General features: G+C 44.6%; 2 protein-coding genes across 4 annotated transcripts in view; one reads left to right on the top strand and one right to left on the bottom strand.

The window, feature by feature from the left end:
• ZNF704 (zinc finger protein 704) overlaps positions 1-13,684 on the bottom strand; it is a 258,230-nt gene extending 244,546 nt beyond the window's left edge. For all 3 annotated transcript variants that reach the window (XM_044928657.2, XM_044928658.2, XR_006544925.2), the window contains exon 1: positions 13,056-13,684. In XM_044928657.2, the coding sequence (XP_044784592.1) occupies positions 13,056-13,538 (483 nt within the window). In that variant the 5' untranslated portion in view covers positions 13,539-13,684. The remainder of the gene's footprint in view (positions 1-13,055) is intronic.
• LOC112579058 (atherin-like) lies at positions 13,537-18,304 on the top strand. Its single transcript, XM_044928458.2, has 3 exons — positions 13,537-13,542; positions 13,580-14,856; positions 17,928-18,304. The coding sequence occupies exons 1-2, from the start codon at positions 13,537-13,539 to the stop codon at positions 14,126-14,128; spliced, it is 555 nt and encodes a 184-aa protein (XP_044784393.1). The 3' UTR covers positions 14,129-14,856; positions 17,928-18,304.
• The last annotated feature ends 4,730 nt before the right edge of the window (positions 18,305-23,034 follow it).

Here is a 23,034-nt window from a genome sequence, read left to right as displayed (position 1 = left end):
TACAACAGGTCATAGACACCAATGCAGAGGTTTTCAGCCCCAAGCAAGTTAGAGGTGAGAGGTAACATCATTGGTATCCACATCACAGGTCTTAGCGACACAAAATTCAATGTGTGTGGTAAGACTTTCCCCTCCTGCCTGGCTAATACCAGGCTTTTTCCAAAATAAGAGCTAGACATCTGAACAGACTGATGAACTTGAGAGCAGGAATGTTTTCGTCCTCTTTGCTCAAGTAGATAAATGACTCTCAGCTTCCTGAGATGAAAGGGAAGATTCAAGCTCACCACTGATACAATGGAACACTCAGAGTTCAGAAGATCGAAGTCACTTCAGGAAGCAGCTCTCTGAAATACCTTGGTAGTGTGGAACAAGCAGGAAGCTCTAACAGTCAAACTGACTGTAGGATTTTGGGTCCTTGAACAAAGTTCTACAAAAGATTCTTTTCCGGAACCAAAAAGGAAATAAATTGCCATCCATCTTTAATTACAGGAGGTCTCTGGCCATATTTAATAACAATAGGCAAATTTCTCTGGTGATCCAGTTGTTAAGATTCCGCCTGGGGACATGGGTTTGAGCCCTGGTCGGGGAAGATTCCACGTGGCATGGAGTAACTAAGGTCATGTGTCACAATAAGAGAAACCACCACAATGAGTAGCCCTTCCCTCCCCTCGCCCCCTGCCCCCACTGCTTGCTGCAACTAGAGAAAGCCCAGACACAGCAAAGAAGACCCAGTGCAGCTAAAATAATTAAAAAAAAAAACAAAACTTAAAAAATAACAATAGGCAATGGCAAAACAATATTATCCCAATTTTATTTGATAACACTGAAGCACTGGGACATCAAGTTACTTGATGAGGCCATGCAGTTAGCAGTGGAAAAGTCAGAATTGAAACCCAGAGCCTGTGTTACCTCATTTCCCGATTTACGAGGAGGAACCAGTGGGGAGGGGGCAGAGGGCAGGGTCATCTGCTCTGACTCAGTCATGTTCCCTCTTGCCTTACTAAAGAGCCCACAACACAGATCCTAAAAATGGACTAAAATTATCCTGCTTACAGGTTTTACTACATGATATTTCAAGGCATGTAGCCTTTAAAAAATTGGATTTAATTTAAAATGTCAAAGCACTTTTGACATTCACTTATTTGGACCAGCCATCCCCAATTAGTCCTTCATCAGGGAGACTTTACTGTCACTCAGCCTTCCAATATGACAAGAACATAAGGAAAGCAAGGGTGTCACTGCTAAGTGTGGTGTGTAGCCTGGGAAACATGCTCTTAGTCCACATGGAGCTGTGGACAGGCAAAATCCTTTTAATTCTTTGCATCTCAAAGCTCCATGGTCTTCTGCAAGATGAATGAACCCCTCTTGTATGTTACTGCAGAGTTCTTACCCTAAAATTACAGACTCTCCTTCAAAACTCTAGTGTGTGTGTGGATGTGTGTGCACTCAGTCATGTCTGACTCTTTGTGACCCCATCGACTGTAGACCACCAGATTCTTCTGTCCACGGAATTTTCCAGGAGAGAATACTGGAGTGGGTTGCCATGTCCTTCTCTAGGGGATGTTCCTGACCCAGGGATCAAACCCACGTCTCTTGCAGTGCCTGCATTGGCAGGCAGATTCTTTACCACTGCACCACCTGGGAAGCCCCTCAAAACTCCAGAGTCGAGCCTACTTCCCCTATGTATAAGCTTTAACTCTGGATTTTCCAAATAGTATCTTAAATGAAAAGTGAGAACTTAATCACTCTAATTCCACTACACAAATCTCAGAGTTATTATATCCTGTTCCAATTCATCCAGTAAATGAGAGCAACAGAAGTTATTTGTCAAATTTGTGATCTAAACTCATCCTTTGCCTAATTACTCAGGAATCACCTGTCCAAATCATATAATCTTCTTCATATAGATTGGCTACAAATACTTTAGGATACATATCAAAATTTCATTCCAAACTGTAGTAGCCATGCAAGGTCTCCCAACAGATCTAATCTTGACCTTGGGGATAAAGAGGAAAAGGGGTTTTGAACCTCTTTATCGATAACTCGGCAGGAATCGGCCAGGCTGTGGGCTCCCCAGAAGTGGAAATCAGTCTTATTCACTCTTTTTTTCCTACATGTATATCAGGAACATGGCATGCAATGACCTATAATAAACATCTCCTGAGGGAATGACCAGAAACCTAGAGAGCAAACCCAAAGAAAATCATATTTCAAACAGAGATTCAACTAAGCTGGTAGGTTGGTTACAAGTGCCTCTGAAAGTGTTACTCACTCACTCATGTCTGACTCTTTTCGACCCCATGGGCTATAGCCCACCAGGCTCCTCTGTCCATGGAATTCTCCAGGCAAGAATACTGGAGTGGGTAGCCATTACCTACTCCAGTGGATCTTCCTGACTCATGGATCAAACCTGGGCCTCCTGCACTGCAGGCAGATATTTTACTGTCTGAGCCACCCACCAAGGAAGCCCCAAGGGCCTCTAAGTCTCAGATATTTCAGAAAGTCTAATGGAAACCATGCATTTACCTTAGAAGATATGGGACAGGGCAATGAAAGGTCAAGTTTCCTCAGCTTTAGCAGACATTGTATCAAGCCATGGTGCAAGATTGGCTGCTCCATGTAGACCAGAAGCTCTGACAGTGCACACTGCGGTGGAGGGACAGGCTCCCACACCTCTCCCCTTGGAGTCCCCCTGAGCGGGCAGGACAGGGTAATGAGACCAGGACGGATTTACTAATGAACAGCGTCCAGGGGCTCTCAGAGGCATCCTGCCTATATCTCTCTCTGCTCCTTCTCACTAAGCTCAGGTGAGCAGATTCCAGGCAGGGCTGACTTTTGACCTTTCCTCCTCCTTTCCTAACCCTTGTGCTATGGGGCACTGCAGGCTCAACTAGTAAAATCTGGTAGAGGAGGAGAGACCCTACTTAAGGGCTGAGTATAAACTATGCTTTCCATGCTGGTTTACCAGGCGCACCACACCAGAAATTAAGGGAATTTGGTTCACAGTAAAATGGGGCTCATCTACTATTTATTACCATCCTCTGGAAGCTCAGTGGTAAAGAATCCGCCTGCCAATGTAGGAGAAGTGGGTTCAATCCCTGGATCGGTAAGATCCCCTAGAGAAGGGAATAGCAACCCGCTCCAGAATTCTTGCCTGAAAAATCCTACAGACAGAGAAGCCTGGCAGGCTACAGTCCATGGGGTTGCAAAGAGTTGGACACAATTTAGCGACTGAACAACAACAACAACAAACAACAACAAGAAGTCATCCTCTGAGCACACAAGCGCCCTGGGGATTGCACAGGGAGGGGGGCTGATCCGAACAGGATTCACAGAGGGTCCTGCCTACCTCCCACAGCCACAAGTGAGACCATCTCTCCCTGATGCATTTTAGAAAGCAGAGTGTTCCCAAAATAGAAGTGGATAAACAGTGAGTGGTGGATCACTTCAGGAAACTGATTTTTCTAACTACAACTCCAAGGGAGTAAACTAGGTACAGACAGATCATTCCAGGCACAAAGGACCTACTCAGCAAGGAGGGTGATAACTTGGCACTGGCAGACCAGGTGCTAATCCTGGCCCTGCCTAACCGGCTAGTCAGCCCTAACTGGACAAGGCATTTCTGATTTCCTAGCCCCAGTGTCCTGAGCAGTTGAAGGAGGGTGTTGGGTTACCAGATAATCTATTTCACTTCCATGTCCGGCAGTCGACAGTTCAGTGAATGACAACTTTGTCTGGTATCACAGGTACATGCCTTCCCCTCGAGCCAACGCAGACCATGTGCAGCACATATACTTGCTAGCAAATTGAAATTCAGTGCTTGCACTCAGTCCCTGCCAAGGGCTTCGTAAAGTCATCTGATAGCCCAGAAATAGTCTGAGAGATGTCCCTACAGAGCCAGCACACACAAAGCAGATTCCTCTCGATTAACATTTATTAAGCACTGAAAGTGGACACTTTGACATATATCATCTCACTTAAGCACCAAAGAATTGATGCTTTCGTACTATGGTGCCGGAGAAAACTCTTGAGAGTCCCCTGGACAGCAAGGAGATCAAACCAGTCCATCCTAAAGGAAATCCTAAAGGAAATCAGTCCTGAATATTCATTGGAAGGACTGATGCTGAAGCTGAAATTCCAGTACTTCTGGCCACCTGATGCAAAGAGCCAACTCATTGTAAAAGACCCTGATGCTGGGAAAGATTGAAGGCAGGAAGAGAAGGAGATGACAGAGGATGAGATGGTTGGATGGCATTACTGTCTCAATGGACATGAGTTTGAGCAAAGTCAGGGAGATAGTGAAGGACAGGGAGGCCTGGGGTGCTGCAGTCCATGGGGTCACAAAGAGTCAGACATTACTGAGTGACTAAACAACAACAATCTCACTTACAAACCTTTCTTCCCAATTTTCCAATAGATGAACTCTTAATAGAACTACAAGCAGTCTTTCAGGTCCAGATTTCTCCTAAACTTATTATATAACAGTACATGATCAATCTCTTCAGATTCTCTGGCTCTCATCCCTAAACTAATATACAGCATCGCAGAGCAAAGTCTGGCCTTGTTATCTCAGCCCCCTACTGCTTTGCCTTCACTAAGTAACAACTTATACTAGAATCCTTCCTCCGTTTGACAGTGTCCTTGTATTTTTTTCTTTTATAAAAAATAAAGTTCTGGTTGAAGATATTTACCTGCTATTCATCATTCATCATTCCTCACCCAGGAGGTTAGTTTCTTTAGGTTTGAGGGGCTGTGTGTATCTTACCATTGCCCATAAATGTGAAAGCTTCTTTGATCAAAAATTGACAACTGTGTAATACAAAGTTTCTCTTCTTGTCTCATTTAAAGCCCAACTTAGTGTCCATGATAGTAACCAAGCATCTCAGATACTTAGTATCTATTCCTCTATTTCCTGAGCTGTAGCAAATCCTCAATGTAAATAGACATAAACATCAAAAATAAATAGGGAACTATTAAAAGCACAGGCTCTGGATGTGAACCACAGCTCTGCTGTGACCAGCAGCCTCAGGTGTGCTATTTCAGGTCCAAATCGGTATATTCAGCTGGAGCAGGTGTGCATGCATGCTCAGTCGCTTCAGTCGTGTCCAACTCTTTGCGATCCTATGGACTGTAGCCTGCCAGTCTCCTCTGTCCATGGGGATTCTCCAGGCAAGAATACTGGAGTGGATTGCCATGCCCTCCTCCAGGGGATCTTCCCTACCCAAGGACTAAACCTACATCTCCTGCATTGCAGATGGATTTTTTACTGCTGAAACAATGGGGAAGCCCCCAACTGAGGCATATTGATTCTCAAATCATAATTTCTCAGGAAAGCCTCCTTCATATAAAGTATTTAGCACAGTTCCTGGCTTATAAATATTCAGAAAATATTCATTCATATTAACATTATCTTGGAATCCAAACTGTCCTGCATTTCATTCCTATTTTTTAATGATTTTATTGGTTCCCCTTTGTTTTCTCCAATCCACTGACCCCTAACTTTTTACCAGCCCATGGCCCTTTCCTGTCCTTACTTTTCTTAGGGCCCATAGTCCATCATTATAGTCACAGCAGTATCAACTTCACCAACAATATTTTCTCTCTTTCCATTGCTCAACCGCCTGGCTAAATTCAGCTCTCTGCTTTGTCTCCAAGAGGCTTAATGGTACTAGATATGGAGTGGGACTGCCCAGGGCTCAAACCCCTGCTCTCCACCTAACACTTGCGTAGGTTTAAGTAAATGGCTTATCACTTCTGTGAAATGAGGATGATATAATAATGCCTGACAGGGATATGTAATGACGTTTCAATGAGACCGCACACTTAGACTTGCACTGCGCGTGCATGCTCAGTTATATCCGACTCTGAAAACCCAATGGAATGTATCCAGTAAGTCTCCTCTGTCCATGAAATTCTGCAGGCAAGAAGACTGGAGTGGGTTGCCACACCCTCCTCTAGGGGATCTTCCCAATCCAGGGATTGAACCTACATCTCCTGTGTCTGCTGCATTGCAGGAAGATGACCGCTGAGCCACGGGGGAAGCCCAGATTTGCACTAGCATAGTCATTAAATAACTTCATAAACATTAGCTCGGATTCTTTTTGTTGTTCTGTGTTTGAACCAATGGAATGAAGCTGGGAAAATCACACACCCAGACAGAGTGTTTACTCTGTCCATGTAGAAGCACCAACATCAGGTGGGTCCTTGATACTATCCAGCTGCTCTATTTGATTTCTCTGGTACATCTGTTCTCCTGCTCTCCCACAGCACTACATCCTGGCTTCAGCTCTTCAAATCTCCTTCAGTCTCAGCTGATGACCTTCCCTCCTGCTGCAGGGGGAAACATAAGCCATCAGATGAGTACTACCTGATCTGACCACCATCCAATGCACAACCACTCACATCAGGACCCACTTTCCCTATCTTCTCTCTAACTCAATGGAAGAAGGGTCTTTGCTTCTATCAAAGGCCAGTATCAATACTTGGCTTCCAGGTCCCCTTTTCCAAGGACTTCCTCTTGCAGTATCCCTCTTATCTCTGCATCTTTGGCTCCTCCCTAAGGCAACTCACAACAATCCTCACCTCTTGGTATTCATGCCCTTGCATATTTCCTCCCCTCAAGTGTGGGTGGGACCCATCTTTTACTTTTAAGCAATAGACTATGGCAATGATGATGGAGTACTGCTTCTGTGAATACAGTGCCTTATATGAGACTCCACCTTACCAGCAGACAGGGACTTAGATTCTCCTTGCTGACTTAATGAAGTAAGAGGCCATGCTGAGGAAATCATGTAACAAAGCACTGGAGAAGTGGAGGTGGGGCTGAGGGAGAGGGGCTCCAGGAACTGAGGGGAGCCTACATAGGAATAGGCAGCAAGAAGCTGGATCCTCAGGCCTGCAGATGAAAGGGAATGAATTCTGCTAACAACCAGAGTGAACTGAGAAGTGAATTCTTCCCCAGTCAAGCCTCCCAATGAGAACACAGCCTACCCAACACTTTGACTACAGCCCTGTGAGACTCAACAGCAGACCCAGCTAAGCCTGGCCCTGACTCCTAACCCACAGATGTTGGGAGAATGTTTGTAAGCCAAAAAGCCTATGGTACAGTAAATCCCCTACATATGAAGGAGTTCCATTCTGAGAGTGCTTTTGTAAGTCTAATTTGTTTGTAAGACCAACAATGTTAGCCTAGATACCCAACTAATACAATCAGCTCTATGCTGGATTCGGTGTTTGTGCGTGCCCAGTCGTGTTCGACTCTCTGCAGTCCTATGGACTGCAGCCCACCAGCCCCTCTGTTCATGGAAATTTCCAGGCAAGAATACTGGAGTGGGTTGCCATTTCCTACTCCAGGGATTGAACCTGAGTTTCCTGCATTGGCAGGTGGGTTCTTTACCAGTAGCACCACCTGGGAAACCTGGGGAGCTGTACTCAATAGGTTTATAATACTTTTCACACAAATAATACATTTTAAAAATAACAAAGACATAATCTTACAGCACCTTGAAAAGTACAGTAGTACAGTATAGCAGCTGGCACAAAAGGGCTGGCATCGAGTGAACAAGCAAGAAGAGTTACTGAATGGAGGAGGAAGAGGAAGTGGGAGATGGTAGAGCTGAAGGACTGTCAGCAATAGTCTCCTATCAATGCAATACCACATTGATGACATCAAGCGTGAGTGACATTGCAGCTTGCCCTCCACTGGACATTCCTGACGTAGACATTCTATCTACCCTCTTGAAAAAGCAATCCAGTGATGTCTAGGTAGTGGCTCTTTTTTTCTCATTTTCTTTGTCATAGATGACACAGCAGCACTGGATTGCATTCTGAACAACTGCTGCAACCTTCGTGCCCTGCTCTACCTTTGAGTCCTGCGACTCAAAAACTAACAGGCCCTCCTCAGATAAAGAACATCTCCTCACCATCTCCTGTGTCGTGACGCTCTTTGGCACTTCAGTAACTTCTGGAAGCATCTCCGAAACTTCCCAGGCAGTTACTGTATCTGCACTCACACTCGCTGCCTCACCACTTACTTTTACATCATGAAGGTTGGCTCTAGCCTTGAACCAATGAAACAAGCTATAGTTGTCATTAAAAGATGTGCCCTTTGATTCTTCACTGTGTTTCTTCAAGTCTTCATAAAGGCTTTTAGGTTTTTCTCAAATCACCATTAAGCTGAGTGGGACTCTGATCCTGCACCCACACACTGAGAAGTTTCTCCATCTCCATCACTTTTCTATGCTTCTTCAATATTATTGTGGACATCACTGGCAGAGCAGACTTTACATGTTCCATGATCTTGTCCTTAGAGTCATGCTGATGGTTGAATGATTCATGTTATAGAATAATTAACATCTACCATCTCTTTGCCTCACTCCACCCTCAATTATTTTCACTTTTGTTTCCATTGTTATTGCTTGGCCCTTCTTGGCAGTACCAGCTACATCACTGCTGCTTTTACACTTGCTTCTGGACATCAGGGGCTTGAAATAAAGACACTGTACTACTGGACTCTATACTGTACTGTACAGTAAAGCATACGGAAGCACAACCACTTGCAGAGGATGCACACTAGTGACCAAGTATGCCAGACACATGAGCTAACTTACATGCTTGGACACATGAATGTACGTTCGCGCCTTTGAAAGTTTGCCACCTGAAGGTTAGTATGTAGGGGGCTTATTGTGCTTTGTTACACAGCAACAGAAAACAGATATACTTCCCATACAGGTAACAGGTAATTCCTACCGTGCTACAGTCTCTATATTAGAGCCTACTGTGCGTGCATGCATACTAAGTCACTGCAGTTGTGTCCAGCTCTTCGCAACTGTATGGACTGTAGCCCTCCAGGCTCCTCTGTCCATGGGATTCCCCAGGCAAGAATACTGGAGTGGGTTGCCATGCCCTCCTCCATGGGATCTTCCTGACCTAGGGATTAAGCCCATGTCTCCCGTGACTCCTGCCTTGCAGGCTTACTGCAGAGACTACTGTATCCTATCTTTAAAAAATTCTAGACCATATGTTCTCCAGATTCTCCCCCTTCTCTCTACTTTCCTTTCTAGCAAAGGACTTTTAAAAGAGTTTGAAAGAGTTTTTCACTGTGTTCTCACCTCTGCTCACTGCTCAGGCCACTCAGGTCACACCACTGACTTTACATTCTTTGGTTAAGAATACCAATACATTGTGCATTATCTAATCCGAATGAACATGTCTCTGTCCTTGTCTTACTCAGTATCCCAGTGGTATTCAACACAGTTCATTACTCCCTACTTCTGGAACTATATCTTCTCCTGCCTTACTGTACTTTTTATTTTCTAGTTTTCCTCTGACTTGTTTGGTTGCTGTTTCTCAATTGTCTTTGCTGGCTTCTCCTTCCACACCCAAACTTAAATAGTGCTGTGCCCCAGAGTCTGGCCCAAGACTGTCCTCTGGCTTGCTGCACTCCCTTTCTTGTCCCCAGCTTCAATATTATTGCAGACACCATTGGCAGAGCAGACTTTACATGTTCCATGATCTTGTCCTTAGAGTCATGCTGATGGTTGAATGATTCATGTTATAGAATAATTGACATCTACCATCTTTTTGTCAATTGTCTTGGACATGTGAATGTACGTTCGCATCTTTGCTACACAGCAGGTCACACCTGCTTCTCCCATATTTTTCTCTCCAACCCTAATCTCGCCTCTAAGTTCCACACCTTACAGCCATCTGCCTACTTGCAGTTCCCATGCCTATGTCTAAGCATCATCTCAGACTTAACATGCCCCAGGGAGAATATTTAATTGTTCCCCTCACAAAAATCTGTTGTTCTCCAGCTTTCCCAATATCAGTAAATGGCACATCTAACCAACCTTTACATTGGGGTCTCACCCCAGATTCCTGCCACCTAATCCATCAGCAAGTTATTGCAGGTGGATCTTCACAATTGATCCTGAATCTGTTCCCTCATGTCTAACTCCACTCTGGTCCAAACTGCTTGGCCTCTCACATGCACTTCCACAATCACCTTGGAACTGGATCCCTGCCCCTCCCAGCTGCCCTCTATACCCCACACAGCATGACCCTATTAAAAATACAAACCCTGTATCAACCTAGAGGGGTGGGATGGGGAGGGAGATGGGACGGAGGTTCGAGAGGGAGAGGACATATGCATACCTATGGCTGATTCATGTTGAGGTTTGACAGAAAGCAACAAAATTCTGTAAAGCAATTATCCTTGAATTAAAAAATTAATAAAAAAAATACAAGCCACTTTGTATGCCTTTACTGCTTAAAACCTTGCAAATATTTTTTCTCCACTTTTAAAAGGCCCACCAAGCTCTATGTCGCTGGCCTGTAAGCTAGCTACCTGACATATCGCCTACCTACGAAGCTGCAGCCACACTCCGCCTTTTCTCCTTCCCACCTCAAGACTTTTGCAATTTTTATTCTGGAATGATCTTCCCAAACTACACGTCTCAAATCTCAGATCAAATGTCCCCTTCTCAGGGAGGCCTTCTCTCTACTAGCTTTCTTCTCTTCCTCCTCGATAGCATCAGTTCCCTTATGAGGGGATACATCACAATCTCAAGCACCAGGCTTCTTTATTTGTTTGGATGGTTGTTGCTCTGGATTCTCTTGCAGGATGTGGGCATCTGGAAGGTGCTGTGTTCTAGAATAGTACCTGGCACATAGTAGGTGTTTAATAAATATGTGAATAAATGAATGCCTGCTGCTGCTGCTAAGTTGCTTCAGTCGTGTTCAACTCTGTGAGACCCCATAGACAGCAGCCCACCAGGCTCCCCCATCCCTGGGATTCTCCAGGCAAGAATACTGGAGTGGGTTGCCATTTCCTTCTCCAATGCATGAAAGTGAAAAGTGAAAGTGAAGTCGCTCAGTCGTGTCTGACCCTTAGCGACCCCATGGACTGCAGGCTACTAGGCTCCTCTGCCCATGGGATTTTCCAGGCAAGAGTACTGGAGTAGGGTGTCATTGCCTTCTCCAAATGAATGCCTAAATATATATATATATATAATATTGCCATTCGTGGGCTTCCCAGGTGGCTCAGTGATAAAGAATCTGCCTGTAAAGTAGGAAATGTGGGTTTGATCCCGGGGTCGGGAAGATCCCATGAGTACTCTTGCTTGGAGAATTCCATGGACAGAGGAGCCTGACAGGATACAGTTCATGGGGTGGCAAAGAGTCGGACATGACTTAGAGACTAAACAACAAATTGACATTCTTAAATGCATTAGAATAAAATGATCCTATTTTATTCATTAGAAAACCTCTTTAGATTCAGTGTCAAGATGACTTTAAAGCAGCAAAGATTATAAAATTATACCTCAAACTATTCAATATATAAATTCCTGAAAAGTTATGGGCAACCCAAAATGTTATAAAATAAGGCCCATTTTGAAAGAATTTAACAGAAATTTGCCTGGAGATGTGAAAATCTTTTTCTGATAATATGAATGATCACATTCTAGTTCTTTGGTTTTTATAAATTTGATTTTTCTATATTGGGTTTGCTTTGATCACAGGACATAAATTATAATTAATTTTTCCATCACAAATTGTGCAATGACTGTCCAAACTACAAGACATCTTTTCAGTATTTCTGGACAAAAATGGTAAGGAGTCACTACTCTTGTTACTTAATGTCACTGATGCCATGTGATTTAATTCCAAACCCAGCTATATCCTGTGGCCATACAATGCAGGCTTTTTATTAGACCATGGTAATGAGGGTGGTCATGGTCTGGATTCCAACAAGCAACTGTCAAAAACTATCATCCCAAATGACCACTTGCTGAAAATTTCTCACTCCCAGAGCTGGTACTTCCAGGGTGGTCTAGGAAAGAAAGTTGTGCCGGTGTCTACTCTGGGGCTCTTTAAATGCTAATGTTTAACATTTCTTTGGAACTGCAATCTCATGCTTTGAGGAGTAGACTTTTTTCTGGTTCCTTTTTTTTTAAAAGGTTTTTTTTTTTTTAAATAGTCTCTATCTATTAAGCTCCTGTGTTTTTCTTCCTGAAATAGCAATATCTTGTGAAAATTCCCATCAACAGTGTTATTCAGTGGATTTTAAGCACCACTCTTCAGAAAAATCACTCACTCCATTGCTTACCACTTGCTGCCCTCAAAACTTCTTAGCAACATACACTGTGCATGAACCTCAACGTGGTTTGCTTTGTCCAATCACATGCCTGAAAGCCCAGCCAGTCAGTTGTGTAATAATAAACCCCTTATCTCCTGAAGATACACAAACGGAAAGATCTCTCAGTGCTTCAGTACACAAGGGACTTTGCTTGAATTCTCAGCTGAAACTCACATCCATTTTAAATGCCAAATGACCCCCACTTTCTCTGGTTTCCTTTTTCATTTTTTTCTTATTTGCAATTTTGAGGAGAGGGGGAAAGAACCCCAAATGCTAAACAATGTCGAGTTTAAACGGGGTTGGGGGCTTGAGGGGGTGGGAGGCACTGCCAAAAGCTGCCAGCAAAATGTTTGTAGAAACCCAGGGCTTGGTTCTTGCTGTCCTGGGCTTACCGGTTCCCTCACAGGCGCTGGTGATGGAAACTCACCCACAATTGTTCTCGGATGCAGAAGGGGTTGAGAGATTGACAAGAGAAGCGGTTTGCTAGTTTCCACGAGCTAGACTAGTCCTCGGAATAAGGGGAAGGGGGACCCTCGTACTTCCTGGGGAGGAATATTACCTCACGGCCACCTACCTCGCCCGTCCCCACCAGGCGCAGACCGGCTCCTACCTCGTCCCGCCTCCGAGTTCCCCGCCTCACCCGGGAGAAGCGTCCTTTGCCCGCAACCCACCCCGGACGAGCACGCCCAGGCGGCCCTGGAGGAAAGGGGGAGCGGCCGCCCGGGGAAGGTGTGGGGCCCGAGCGCTGAGCTTCATCAGTCCCCTCGCTCGGCCCGCGCGGCCGCAGGACACACCCCTCCCGGGCCGGCCTCTGCGGTCGCGGGTCCCGGCCGCAGCCGGCGCCGCGCCGGAGCCCGGGGCCAGTCCCCTCCCCGCGCCCGAGGGTCCCGCGCGCGCCCGGGCAGCCGGCTCGCACCTTCAAGGAGCCCCGGGCCGGGCCCTTGGGGAGCGCGCGGCCGGGGCCGAGGGCCACGAAGCGCTCGTCGCCGTCCTCGTCGTCGTCGTCGCCGTCCACCACCTCGACGACCACCTCCTCGTCCTCGTCCTCGTCGTCGTCATCCTCCTCCTCCGCGCCCTCTCGGGGCTTCGCCGGCGCCCGCCCGAGCCCCCTCCGCCGCCGGCTCCCGCCCTCTTCGTCCTCGTCTTCCTCCCCCAGAAGCAGCAGCACCGGAGACGAGGCGGCGGCGGCGGCCCCGGCGCGAGGGGGGTCGGTCCCGGCGTTGCGCGGTGGCGGCAGCGGCGGCCTCCAGCTCTCCGGGGCCGGGGCCGGGGCGGGCGGCGGGAGCCCGGGCAGCGCGCCTTCCCGGGCGGGCGCGGGCGCGGGGCCGGGCGGCTGCAGCGCGGCGCTGCCCCGGCGGCTGCCCAGGCTGGAGCGCTTGGCTAGACGCCGCGCCTGCATGCCTGCCTGCGGGCTGCCGGCCGCCGCGCCGAGCCGGAGAGTTGGTCACCTCCCCCTCCTCGTCCTCCTCCTCTTCCACCCCGGGCGGCCGCTGTGGTCGCAAGGCGCCCGGGGCGCGGAGCTGCCGGGGGGCTGCGGGAGCCGCCTCCCCGGGGCCGCCGGCTGCCACTGGCTGCAGAGGCGCGGGCGCCGCCTTCGCTGGACCGGCCCGCGGGGACGCCGGCGGCTACGGCGGGGCGGCGCGGCGGCCGCGGGCGGGGGTGGGTGTGAGCGAGCGGCGCGCTGCCGCCTCCGCCGCCGCCGCCGCCCGGGAGCCGCGGGCCGCGCTGCGCTCCATGCGGCCGGCGGCCGGGCCCGCGCGCTCCGGGCCTACAGCTGCCGTTCCCCGGCGCGAGCTGTTTGTGTTGTGTGTTTTCCACCACCGCCCCCCTCTTCGCGAGCCGTTCCTCGCAGCCCTCCAGTCCCCCTCCCCCGTGCAGACAAAACCCGGACTGGATTTATTTCTCCAACCCGCAGCCTCCGAAAATCGGGTCCCTCCGACCAGTCGGCCTGGCGAGCCGCGGGGGCCCGCGCTAGCCCACGGCTGCTGATTCCCTTCGAAAGGAGGATCGACTGGGCTTCTAGAAGTAAGGTTGGCGGTCCAAGTCAGACTTTTGAAGGAAGAGATTTGCCACGAGTCATTTGACGATCTTTACCGGGCCAGGCTTGACTACTCTTGAGCTTGTACGAAATCTCGAGGAAGGTGTACCAACCCGAGATTTGGGGTTAATTGCTAACCTGACTCATTTGGATTTTTGAGACTCTGTTTCTGGACATTGCCCGCCAATCTCTCCGGCTCCTTAAACATACCGTTCTACGCCCTGCCTTTTGAGTTCTCTTGGCGCTGTGCTATCTTGCAGCTTTTATTTCTGCGTTTTTTTACCTTGAGTGCCTGATTCTAACAGCTTTTGGCTCTCACCATTCAATGTGCAGACTGCTGGCACCGTCCGGACCTTCGGAGAAACAAACGGGGGCAAGGGTTCAAGATTACTTGAGTTTGTTGTTGTAAAAATTAATATGAAGTGAGATCACGTGTGGAAACCAAGCACAGAACCAGATTGCCACATGACATTGTCACTTTCTAAGGATTTTTAGGTGTGACAAAGAAAAGTCATTTGCTAGTGTTTGGGGTTAGGCTGTATGTAAACCGCGTTGTTTACATTCAAATTATAAGCCAACTTCACCTTTGTCGCTGAAGGCTCTGGAGGATCTCCAAACACTATGCAGGTGCCTCCAGAAGACCAGTGCAAATGATGCCTTTGCCCAGCTCCCTTTCATGGTAATGACTGTAGATTTAACATCGCATGCCCTGTTAGACACTCGAAGGCTGCTCATTAAATGCTCACTTATGGTATCTTCCAACTGTTGAACATTTCCACTGGGATGATGACGATGATTCTAAAATGAACTTTTTGTTCTCCCTGAATCAGATTAGCTTCCTGATAGACCTATTTCGGTAATGACATTCTCATTAGAATCATTCAGGCCCAGAATAGCGTTATTTTATTCATTCCCTTCTCTACCTTATTCCTAGAGGCAGTTGCCCACAACTCCACTGGTCTTTCTGAAATGCCTCTGGAATCCACTCATTCCTTCTCATTCCCAAGCTCCTACAGAATTTTATGACCATAAAAGTTAGCGTTTCTAGCAAGCTTCCTATACCTAGTTTCTCAATAACACACCCTCCCCTAACCCTCTCCAAACATAAGCACCAGATTCATCTTCCCCAAACTTCATTCAGATCAAGGCATTTTCCAGTGGAACTTTTCATGTGTCAATATTCCATTGGAGAATTAAGAGAGAGAGAGAATAAAATGGTCTGAGCATTTTAAGAGATGGATGTGCTTGATCGAAGCATGAGACAGCAGAGGGGTCAGCTAAGAAGTAAACTAATCAGTATTAGTGAGTGTGAAGAATGAGGGGTCACTGAAGTGATTTCATCCCAATTGCAAGAAATCTCCCTTGGTTGATTTGGAGAATGATTTTAGAGAAAGACAGCGGAGTCTATCTCTGACCAGGAAGAATAAAGATCAGAGGCAAGGGGCTGGCTGACAGATACAAGGAGGGTGATGGAGGGAAACAAAGGTGAGACAAGTGGGCTAATGGTTAACCATGAGGTCTCAGGAGCCAGAATATCTGGGTCTGAATCCCAGCTCTGAACTTACCAGCTATATGCCTTTACTCACCCTACCTCTGTGCCTCAGTTTCCTTATCTTTAAAACAGGGATAATAGTAGTACCTACCCAATAGGGCTTCCCAGGTGGCACTGTGATAAAGAATCCACCTGCAATGCTGGAGACTACCTGCAAGGCAGAAGCTGTGGGTTCAATCCCTGGGCCAGGAAGATCCCCTGGAGGAGGAAATGGCAACCCACTCCAATATTCTTGCCGAGGAAATCCTATGGACAGAACCTGGTGGCCTATAGTCCATGGGGTCACAAAGAGTAGGATACATCTGAGCACACACACAAACACATACACCCCTAATAGTTAAGTTGTTTTGTGGGATAATGAATTACTATGTGTAACGTCTTAGAAGAGTACCTGGCATAGGAAGGTCTATATAAGGGCTTATTATATTAAATGTATTCATGGTGGTGGATAAACAAGGTGTTTTGGGGGTACTGTCAAAGAATAACAAGGTAACTTTCCTTTAGCAAGTTCAGAACTGTCAATAACTATACTAACCTGCCTTTAAAGTCCAGCTAGATCTTATCAAGGGGCTGTGGACAGGCCAAAGATAAGCTTTTTATGTCTGAAACTGTCATAGATAATGAAGAGTGTTTTCCTGACAACTGAGAGGAAAGACAGAGTAAAGTGAGTTTTTGATTGGTGTTCATGGTTTAGTGGAAGAAGTACAAATTTACACCACTTACCTTCTTTCAAAATTGCTACATGTATTTTGAAATCAACTGTTCTTTCGCTCAGGCCACCTTAATGAAGTCCACATATACCCATTCCCTGGTCCCACTAGGCCCGAGACGCTCCCCTCGGAGTGGGAGAAAAAGACTAACTTTCGTGTACTGGTACTACTAAGTTGAGGTTAATGTTCCAGAAGAGGTTTGTTCTCAGCTGGGCTTTGAGGGAAGAGAAGGATCTAGATGGGCAGGAAGAGCAGTATTATCCAGGTAAGTGCAGGCCACTGCAGACCAAGCTCATGTAATCAGAGCATATGAGGCAAGAAGTAAAATCAAATTACCTAATTCATCAGGAATCAAGAATTATGTCATAACATGGGTTCATGGCACACTGCTCATGGTACTCATAGGCTCAGAAGTCAAGAACTATTAATATCTCATGATGTCAGACATGGGTGCCTGACATTTGCTTCCCTCTCCTCTATTCCCTAAACATAAGACATTTTTACTTGTAATACTGGGAACACTTGCCATTGAGCATGAGGTGTGCCTCTAAGTCATGGGATACAGAAGGCATGTCTCCAGAGAGTCCGGTTTAACATGTCATTATTCACGTCACCATTCATTCAACATATATTTATTGAGCTCTGCTAAATGCCATGCATTCTTCTTGGCACCGGTGTGCAATAGCAAACAAAATAACCCTCACTGGAGAGGGGAAATAGACAACCATCAAAGAAAATAAGTGAACTCTGTGATTTCATAGATGCCATAAGTGCTACAGAGGAAAATAAAGCCCAGAGGTGGAGAATGCTGGAAGTTTAACAAAAAGAAGTAGATATTTATACTTAAAATTTATTTAATGTACTTAATTTCTTCTTATTATTATTTTTAGTTATTTTAAAAGTAATTTTTATTTGCATATAGTTGCTTTACAATGTTGTGTTAGCTTCTACGGTACAGTAACAAAACATGTACAGTAAAATGAATCAGCCATACACATACATATATCCCCTCCCTTTTGGACTTCCTTCCCATTCAAGTCACCACAATGCATTAAATAGAGTTCCCTGAGCTATACAGTAGGTTCTCATTAATTACCTATCTTACACATAGTAGTGTGTATATGTCAATCCCAATCTCCCAGTTCATCCCATCCCCACCTCCTTTCCCCCTTGATATCCATGTTTGTTCTCTATGTCTGTATTTCAATTTCTGCTTTGAAAATAAGACCACCTTTCTAAATAAGATCATTTTTCTAAATTCTACATATATGTGACACTTGTTTTTCTCTATTTATTGTAATTATCTATAATTATATTCATTAAAATTTATATATTTCTCAAATAAATATATATTTCATATTATATTTAATATAAATAAATATATTAAAACAAACTGAGAAACAGTACAGTCATAATGTAAAAGTTGAATGAAACTTGCAGCAGTGAGTCCTTTCAAGCATTATAGTGAACTCTTTTTCTGTTAAACAGGATCAGTTCTCTTACGCATCCTGTAGGCTTTGGCTGAACAACCGGAGAAGGGCTGATGAGGAAGACAGATGATGGACTTTGGAGTAAGCGCCACCCCACAACCATGGAGAAGCTGGCTGCCTCGTACCTGGTCTTCTGATCCTCAATGACTCTTAAACCATTGAATTCTGAGCCCCAAAGATACCCAAAGCATTTATTAAAAAAACATGTACTAAGAAATTGTACAAAGAAAATCAGGCTCAACTTAACATTTTGTTCAATTTTTTAAAATCTTAGATTCAGAGAAAGAATAATCACACTCCCCAGATCACAAAGAACTGACTCATTGGAAAAAAACCCTGATGCTGGGAAAGATTAAAGGCAGGAGGAGAAGGGAATGACAGAGGATGAGATGGTTGGATGACACCACCAACTCGATGAACATGAGTTTGAGCAAGCTCCGGGAGTTGGTGATGGACAGGGAAGCCTGGCGTGCTGCAGTCCACAGGACTGCGAAGAGTCAGACACGACTGAGTGACTGAACTGAACTGAACCGAGACCACAAAGTATAACCATAACCAGGAAAGACATGTAACAAATGCCTACCCTCCCACAAGAACTCATTTCTGTCCTTGAGAACCTTAAATAGATGGATTCCTTGAGCGTGGCAACTCCTTTTAAAAATTACTTTAAAACTAAAAGTAAAAATCTGCCCTTTAAACAAGTAATAACAGTAAGATTAAGTTAGTTTTTCCACACTTCTGGGAAACTTAAAAATGGTTTCAGATGATGACTGTCATCCTACCGTATGAAAAATAGATTAAGGTTAAGAGAATCACTCATCTATTACACCCTTCAGGCTAAAAGCCTGTATAAGTCAAGCATAAACCTCCACCCAGATAAATGTTTCTTCCATGAGCGATTAACTCAAACTCTCAACAACACAGTGTACTTTCTACAGAGTTCTTTAAAATGTCTCCCAGAGACTTGGATCTTTTTTCAATTTTTCATTATTATTATTTTTAGTGAGCGTAAAACTGATAGAATTACTTTTTTATGAGACACATATTTGCTGTTTTGGGGTGGTGTGTAGGGGGTGTGTGTGTGTGTGGAGGGAGAGAGAGGGGTTTTGTTTGTTTCCTGATCATGTTAGTCATCTTACATTTGCACTTGAAAGGCAATAGAAAGAACACTGGACTGGGATCCCAGAGACATGGGTTTGAATCCTGATCTGAGGATTATTTGCTCTATGACTAGTTATGTAATATGCTTAGTCACTCAATCGTATCCAACTCTTTGCAACCCCATGGACTGTAGCCACTCAGGCTCCTTTGTCCATGGGGATTCTCCAGGCAAGAATACTGAAGTGGGTTGCCATACCCTCCTCCAGGGGATCTTCCCAACCCAGGTATCAAACCCAGGTCTCCTGCATTGCAGGCGGATTCTTTACCATCTGAGCCACCAACTGGTTAAGTCCCCTAATCTCGGCAGAGTTCACAAAGTAAGATTAATGAGTTGTAGTCTTTAGGGTCTTTTAACTTTTGAGTGCTATAATGGAAGATATGGACCTGAAGTATGTTTGAAGTTTAAGATTAAGCCAAATGCCCATTATTCAAATCCACAAATGACATCTAGTATGTAAACCTACAAATGTATGTAGGATTTTTTATAGACAGCTCCTCTAAGCCAGTGTGTTGTGCTGTATCTTAGGACTGCCATCTGAGTTCTGATCACTCTCACCCTTAATTCCATAGCCCCTCCCTGCTTTGCTGGGAATGCAAAATTATGAAATTGTGCAAACACTTGCTGCCATCTTATTTTGCTAGTTATATCTTTGGTGGTAAGATGCCCTAATGACTACAAACCAAGTAGTTGCTTCTTTATATTATTTGTATTAACATCTTTTCCCACAAAGTGAGAATTGCCTCCACCCAAGATGTATATTTACTTCCTATTAATGATATTTTCATATCTCTGAAGTTTTGCTCTCATCTTTCTTATCCTTTTGCTTTTTAAAAAATCCAAGATCATTCTGGTACAAGTAACTGAAATCCCCATTCACCCAAAATGAAAAAGGAGGGAAGGGATTTATCAGTTTGGGTAACTCAACCACATTTTAAAATTAAAATTTTAAAACATTAAAAAGCAGAGGCATCACTTTGCTGACAAAGATCCATTTAGTTAAAGCTATGGTTTTCCCAGTAGTCACATATGGCTATGAGAGTTGGACCACAGAGAAGGCTGAGCGCTGAAGAATTGATGCTTTTGAACTGTGATACTGGAGAAGACTCTTGAGTGTCCCTTGGACAGCAAGGAGATCAAACCAGTCAATCCTAAAGGAAGTCAATCCTGAACATTCATTGGAAGGACTGATGCTGAATCTGAAGCTCCAGTACTTTGGCCACCTGATGCGAAAAGTCGACTCATTGGAAAAGACCCTGATGATGGGAAAGATTGAAGGCAACAGGAAAAGAGGGTGACAGAGGAAGAGACTGTTAGATAGCATCACTGACTCAATGGACAGGAGTTTGAGCAAACTTAAGGAGATAGTGAAGGATAGTAAAGCCTGGTGTGCTGCAGTTCATGGGGTCTCAGAGAGTCAGACACGACTGAGTGACTGGACAACAACTCAACCACAGATGAGCCTGGGTTTGGGGAAAGTTAGATTCAGGGCTTATATGATATATGGTTGTCTGTCTTTCTGTGTGTGTGTGTGTGTGTGTGACTTGTTTCATTATCTGACCAGCTAGAACCAGTTCATAGGCAGCTCTGACCATGCACCTGTCAGTCTTATAACCAGAAGCAAAGGAACTCTCTGCATCTGCAACTGTTAAGGAAATCCTAGCAAAACACCCTGGAAGGCCCTCTGGGTTGTGAGTCTGTGTCTGTGGCCAAGGGTGGAATGCTGTGATTGGTGGCCTTTACTCTACAACATGGTTAAAGGGGAAAAGGGTAGTTACTGTCCTGAGCAGAAAAAGAACATAAAAGACCACTCTATCTTATAAATATAACCAATACTATTTAAAATCTGAAAAATGAAAATAGGTCAAAGGAAAAGAAAAACACACCTAATCTCCCTACCCGAAGACAACCACTGATATTGTTTTGGTGTGTTTATTTTAATTTGTTTTCTGTGCATGCTTTTTTTGTTTCATATTGCTTTTGCACCTGTTTTTACAATTTAAGCTTTCACTCACATGTGGCAATATAACTTGTAGATGGATTATGAGCTAGAAGGAAAGAAATGTCATGAAAATATTACAAGAAAATGTGCGTGAATATTTTTTATAAACTCTGGGGAATGACAGCCATTATAAACAGGATATCAAGTCAGAGCCATAGCAAAATGCTGATAAATTTGACCACAAAGCCCCTTTAAACTTTATGGTAAAGGTACCATTAAAGAGTTTTAAAAGGCAAAAGATTGTTGGCTTTCAACATAAAATCATTGATTAATATGCAGCCAAATACAAATAATTCAGCATTATTAAAGCAGTTAGATACAATGCTCATCTACCAGACTGGTAGAAATGTTAAAGCTTTGAAAATATTCAGTGTGACTTACAGTATGGACAAACAGGTCCTCATATGCAATATATGTCATAATTCTAAAATGCACTTTCCATTGGAAACCAGCGATTTGACTTCTGGCTGTGGATCCTAGAGAAACATTGGTACATGAGCACAAAGGAGCACAGAGAGGGTCCTTGTTGCAGTACTGGTTTTAATAGCAGAATGTTGAAAGCAGCATAAATACTCATCAAAAAGAGAATGGTTTAAAAAGAAGCCTTTGACAATGTGGGAACCACCACGAAGCAGCTAAAAAGAGTGAGGGAGGTCACTGTATACCAAAAGGGAAAAGACTCAAAGTTTTAAATGGAAAAGGCAAGTTGTAAAATTTTGTTGATTCATGATCTCATTTGCGTTTAAAGCAAAACCCCACAGAGTATAATGTACACTCTACATAGTGTGATTTCAGATGGGAAGGTGGACAGCTCAATGGGAAACCGACCAAAGGTACTGCGCAATCTTGGGAGAGGCTAATGGGATTGAAGGAAAAGATAAAGGGGTCTCTTACTTTCTATATTTTGAGTTTTTAAAAAACTTGAATTTGTATTCAGATATTGCATGGATCAGGCTTCCTAAGTGGCTCAGTGGTAAATAAACTGCCTGCCAAGCAGGAGACGTGGGTTTGATCCCTGGGCCAAGAAGATCTGCTGGAGAAGGAAGTGACAACCCACTCCAGTATTCTTGGCTGGGAAATACCAAGGACAGAGGAGCCTGGCAGGCTACAGTCCATGGGGTTGTAAAAGAGTGAGACATGATTTAGTGATTAAATCACCACCATTATATGAATCACTTTAAAATAAAGTCAAAACTCTTCACAGCATTATTTTTACTATAGAATATTCTGTCCTGCCATTGTGCCATGATTTCACCATGTCTTGCTATTTTCAAGGCCACTTCTGTACAGAAAGTGCTGGACATCTTCTGGATTCCTTCCTTGGGACCAGAGCCAGAAGTGGAATCAGTGGTCCCAGGCTGTGCACATTTTCCTGATAACATTTTACTAGACGGCTTTCTGGAGGAGTTACCGCAATGGACATTCTGACAAGCATGAGAAAGTGGCCCATTTCCTGCACTCTTCCATGCTTTGATCATATCATATCTCATTCTTTCCATCATTTTCCCGCTCTTTGCTACTTTGATAAATGTTCCATCAAATCTCATTTTGTTTTAATTTCTTTCTTTGATCATTAATGAAGAAAAGTATTTCCCCATGTGTTCAAGTTTTATTTCCCCTTCTGCAAATTCTTTTCTTATCTTTTGCCCGTATGCCTACAAGAGTCTGGGTTTTCCTCTTCACTGGTATGAGCTCTCCACATTAAAAGTCCTCTTGTCGTAGCTTTTGCAGATACTTTCCTAGCTTTGCTATTTCTCTTTAAATTTCTTCAAGTTTTCTTTCCCAAAGCTTTAGACTTACCTATGAACCTTTCTTTTCCTTTCTTTGCTGATTTTATTTACAAATTCCTATCACTGTTTTTCCCCGAGATTTGCACTAATAACCTCTGCTAGACTTCATCCCTTATCATTTTCCTTCAATTCTTTTTATTTATTTACCTATTTT

This window comes from Bubalus bubalis, chromosome 15, assembly GCF_019923935.1.
Source record: "Bubalus bubalis isolate 160015118507 breed Murrah chromosome 15, NDDB_SH_1, whole genome shotgun sequence".
In the NCBI taxonomy this organism is placed as follows: Eukaryota; Metazoa; Chordata; class Mammalia; order Artiodactyla; family Bovidae; genus Bubalus; species Bubalus bubalis.
The sequence above is the reverse complement of the archived record's forward strand: the minus strand, read 5'-3'. Positions and strand labels throughout refer to the sequence as shown.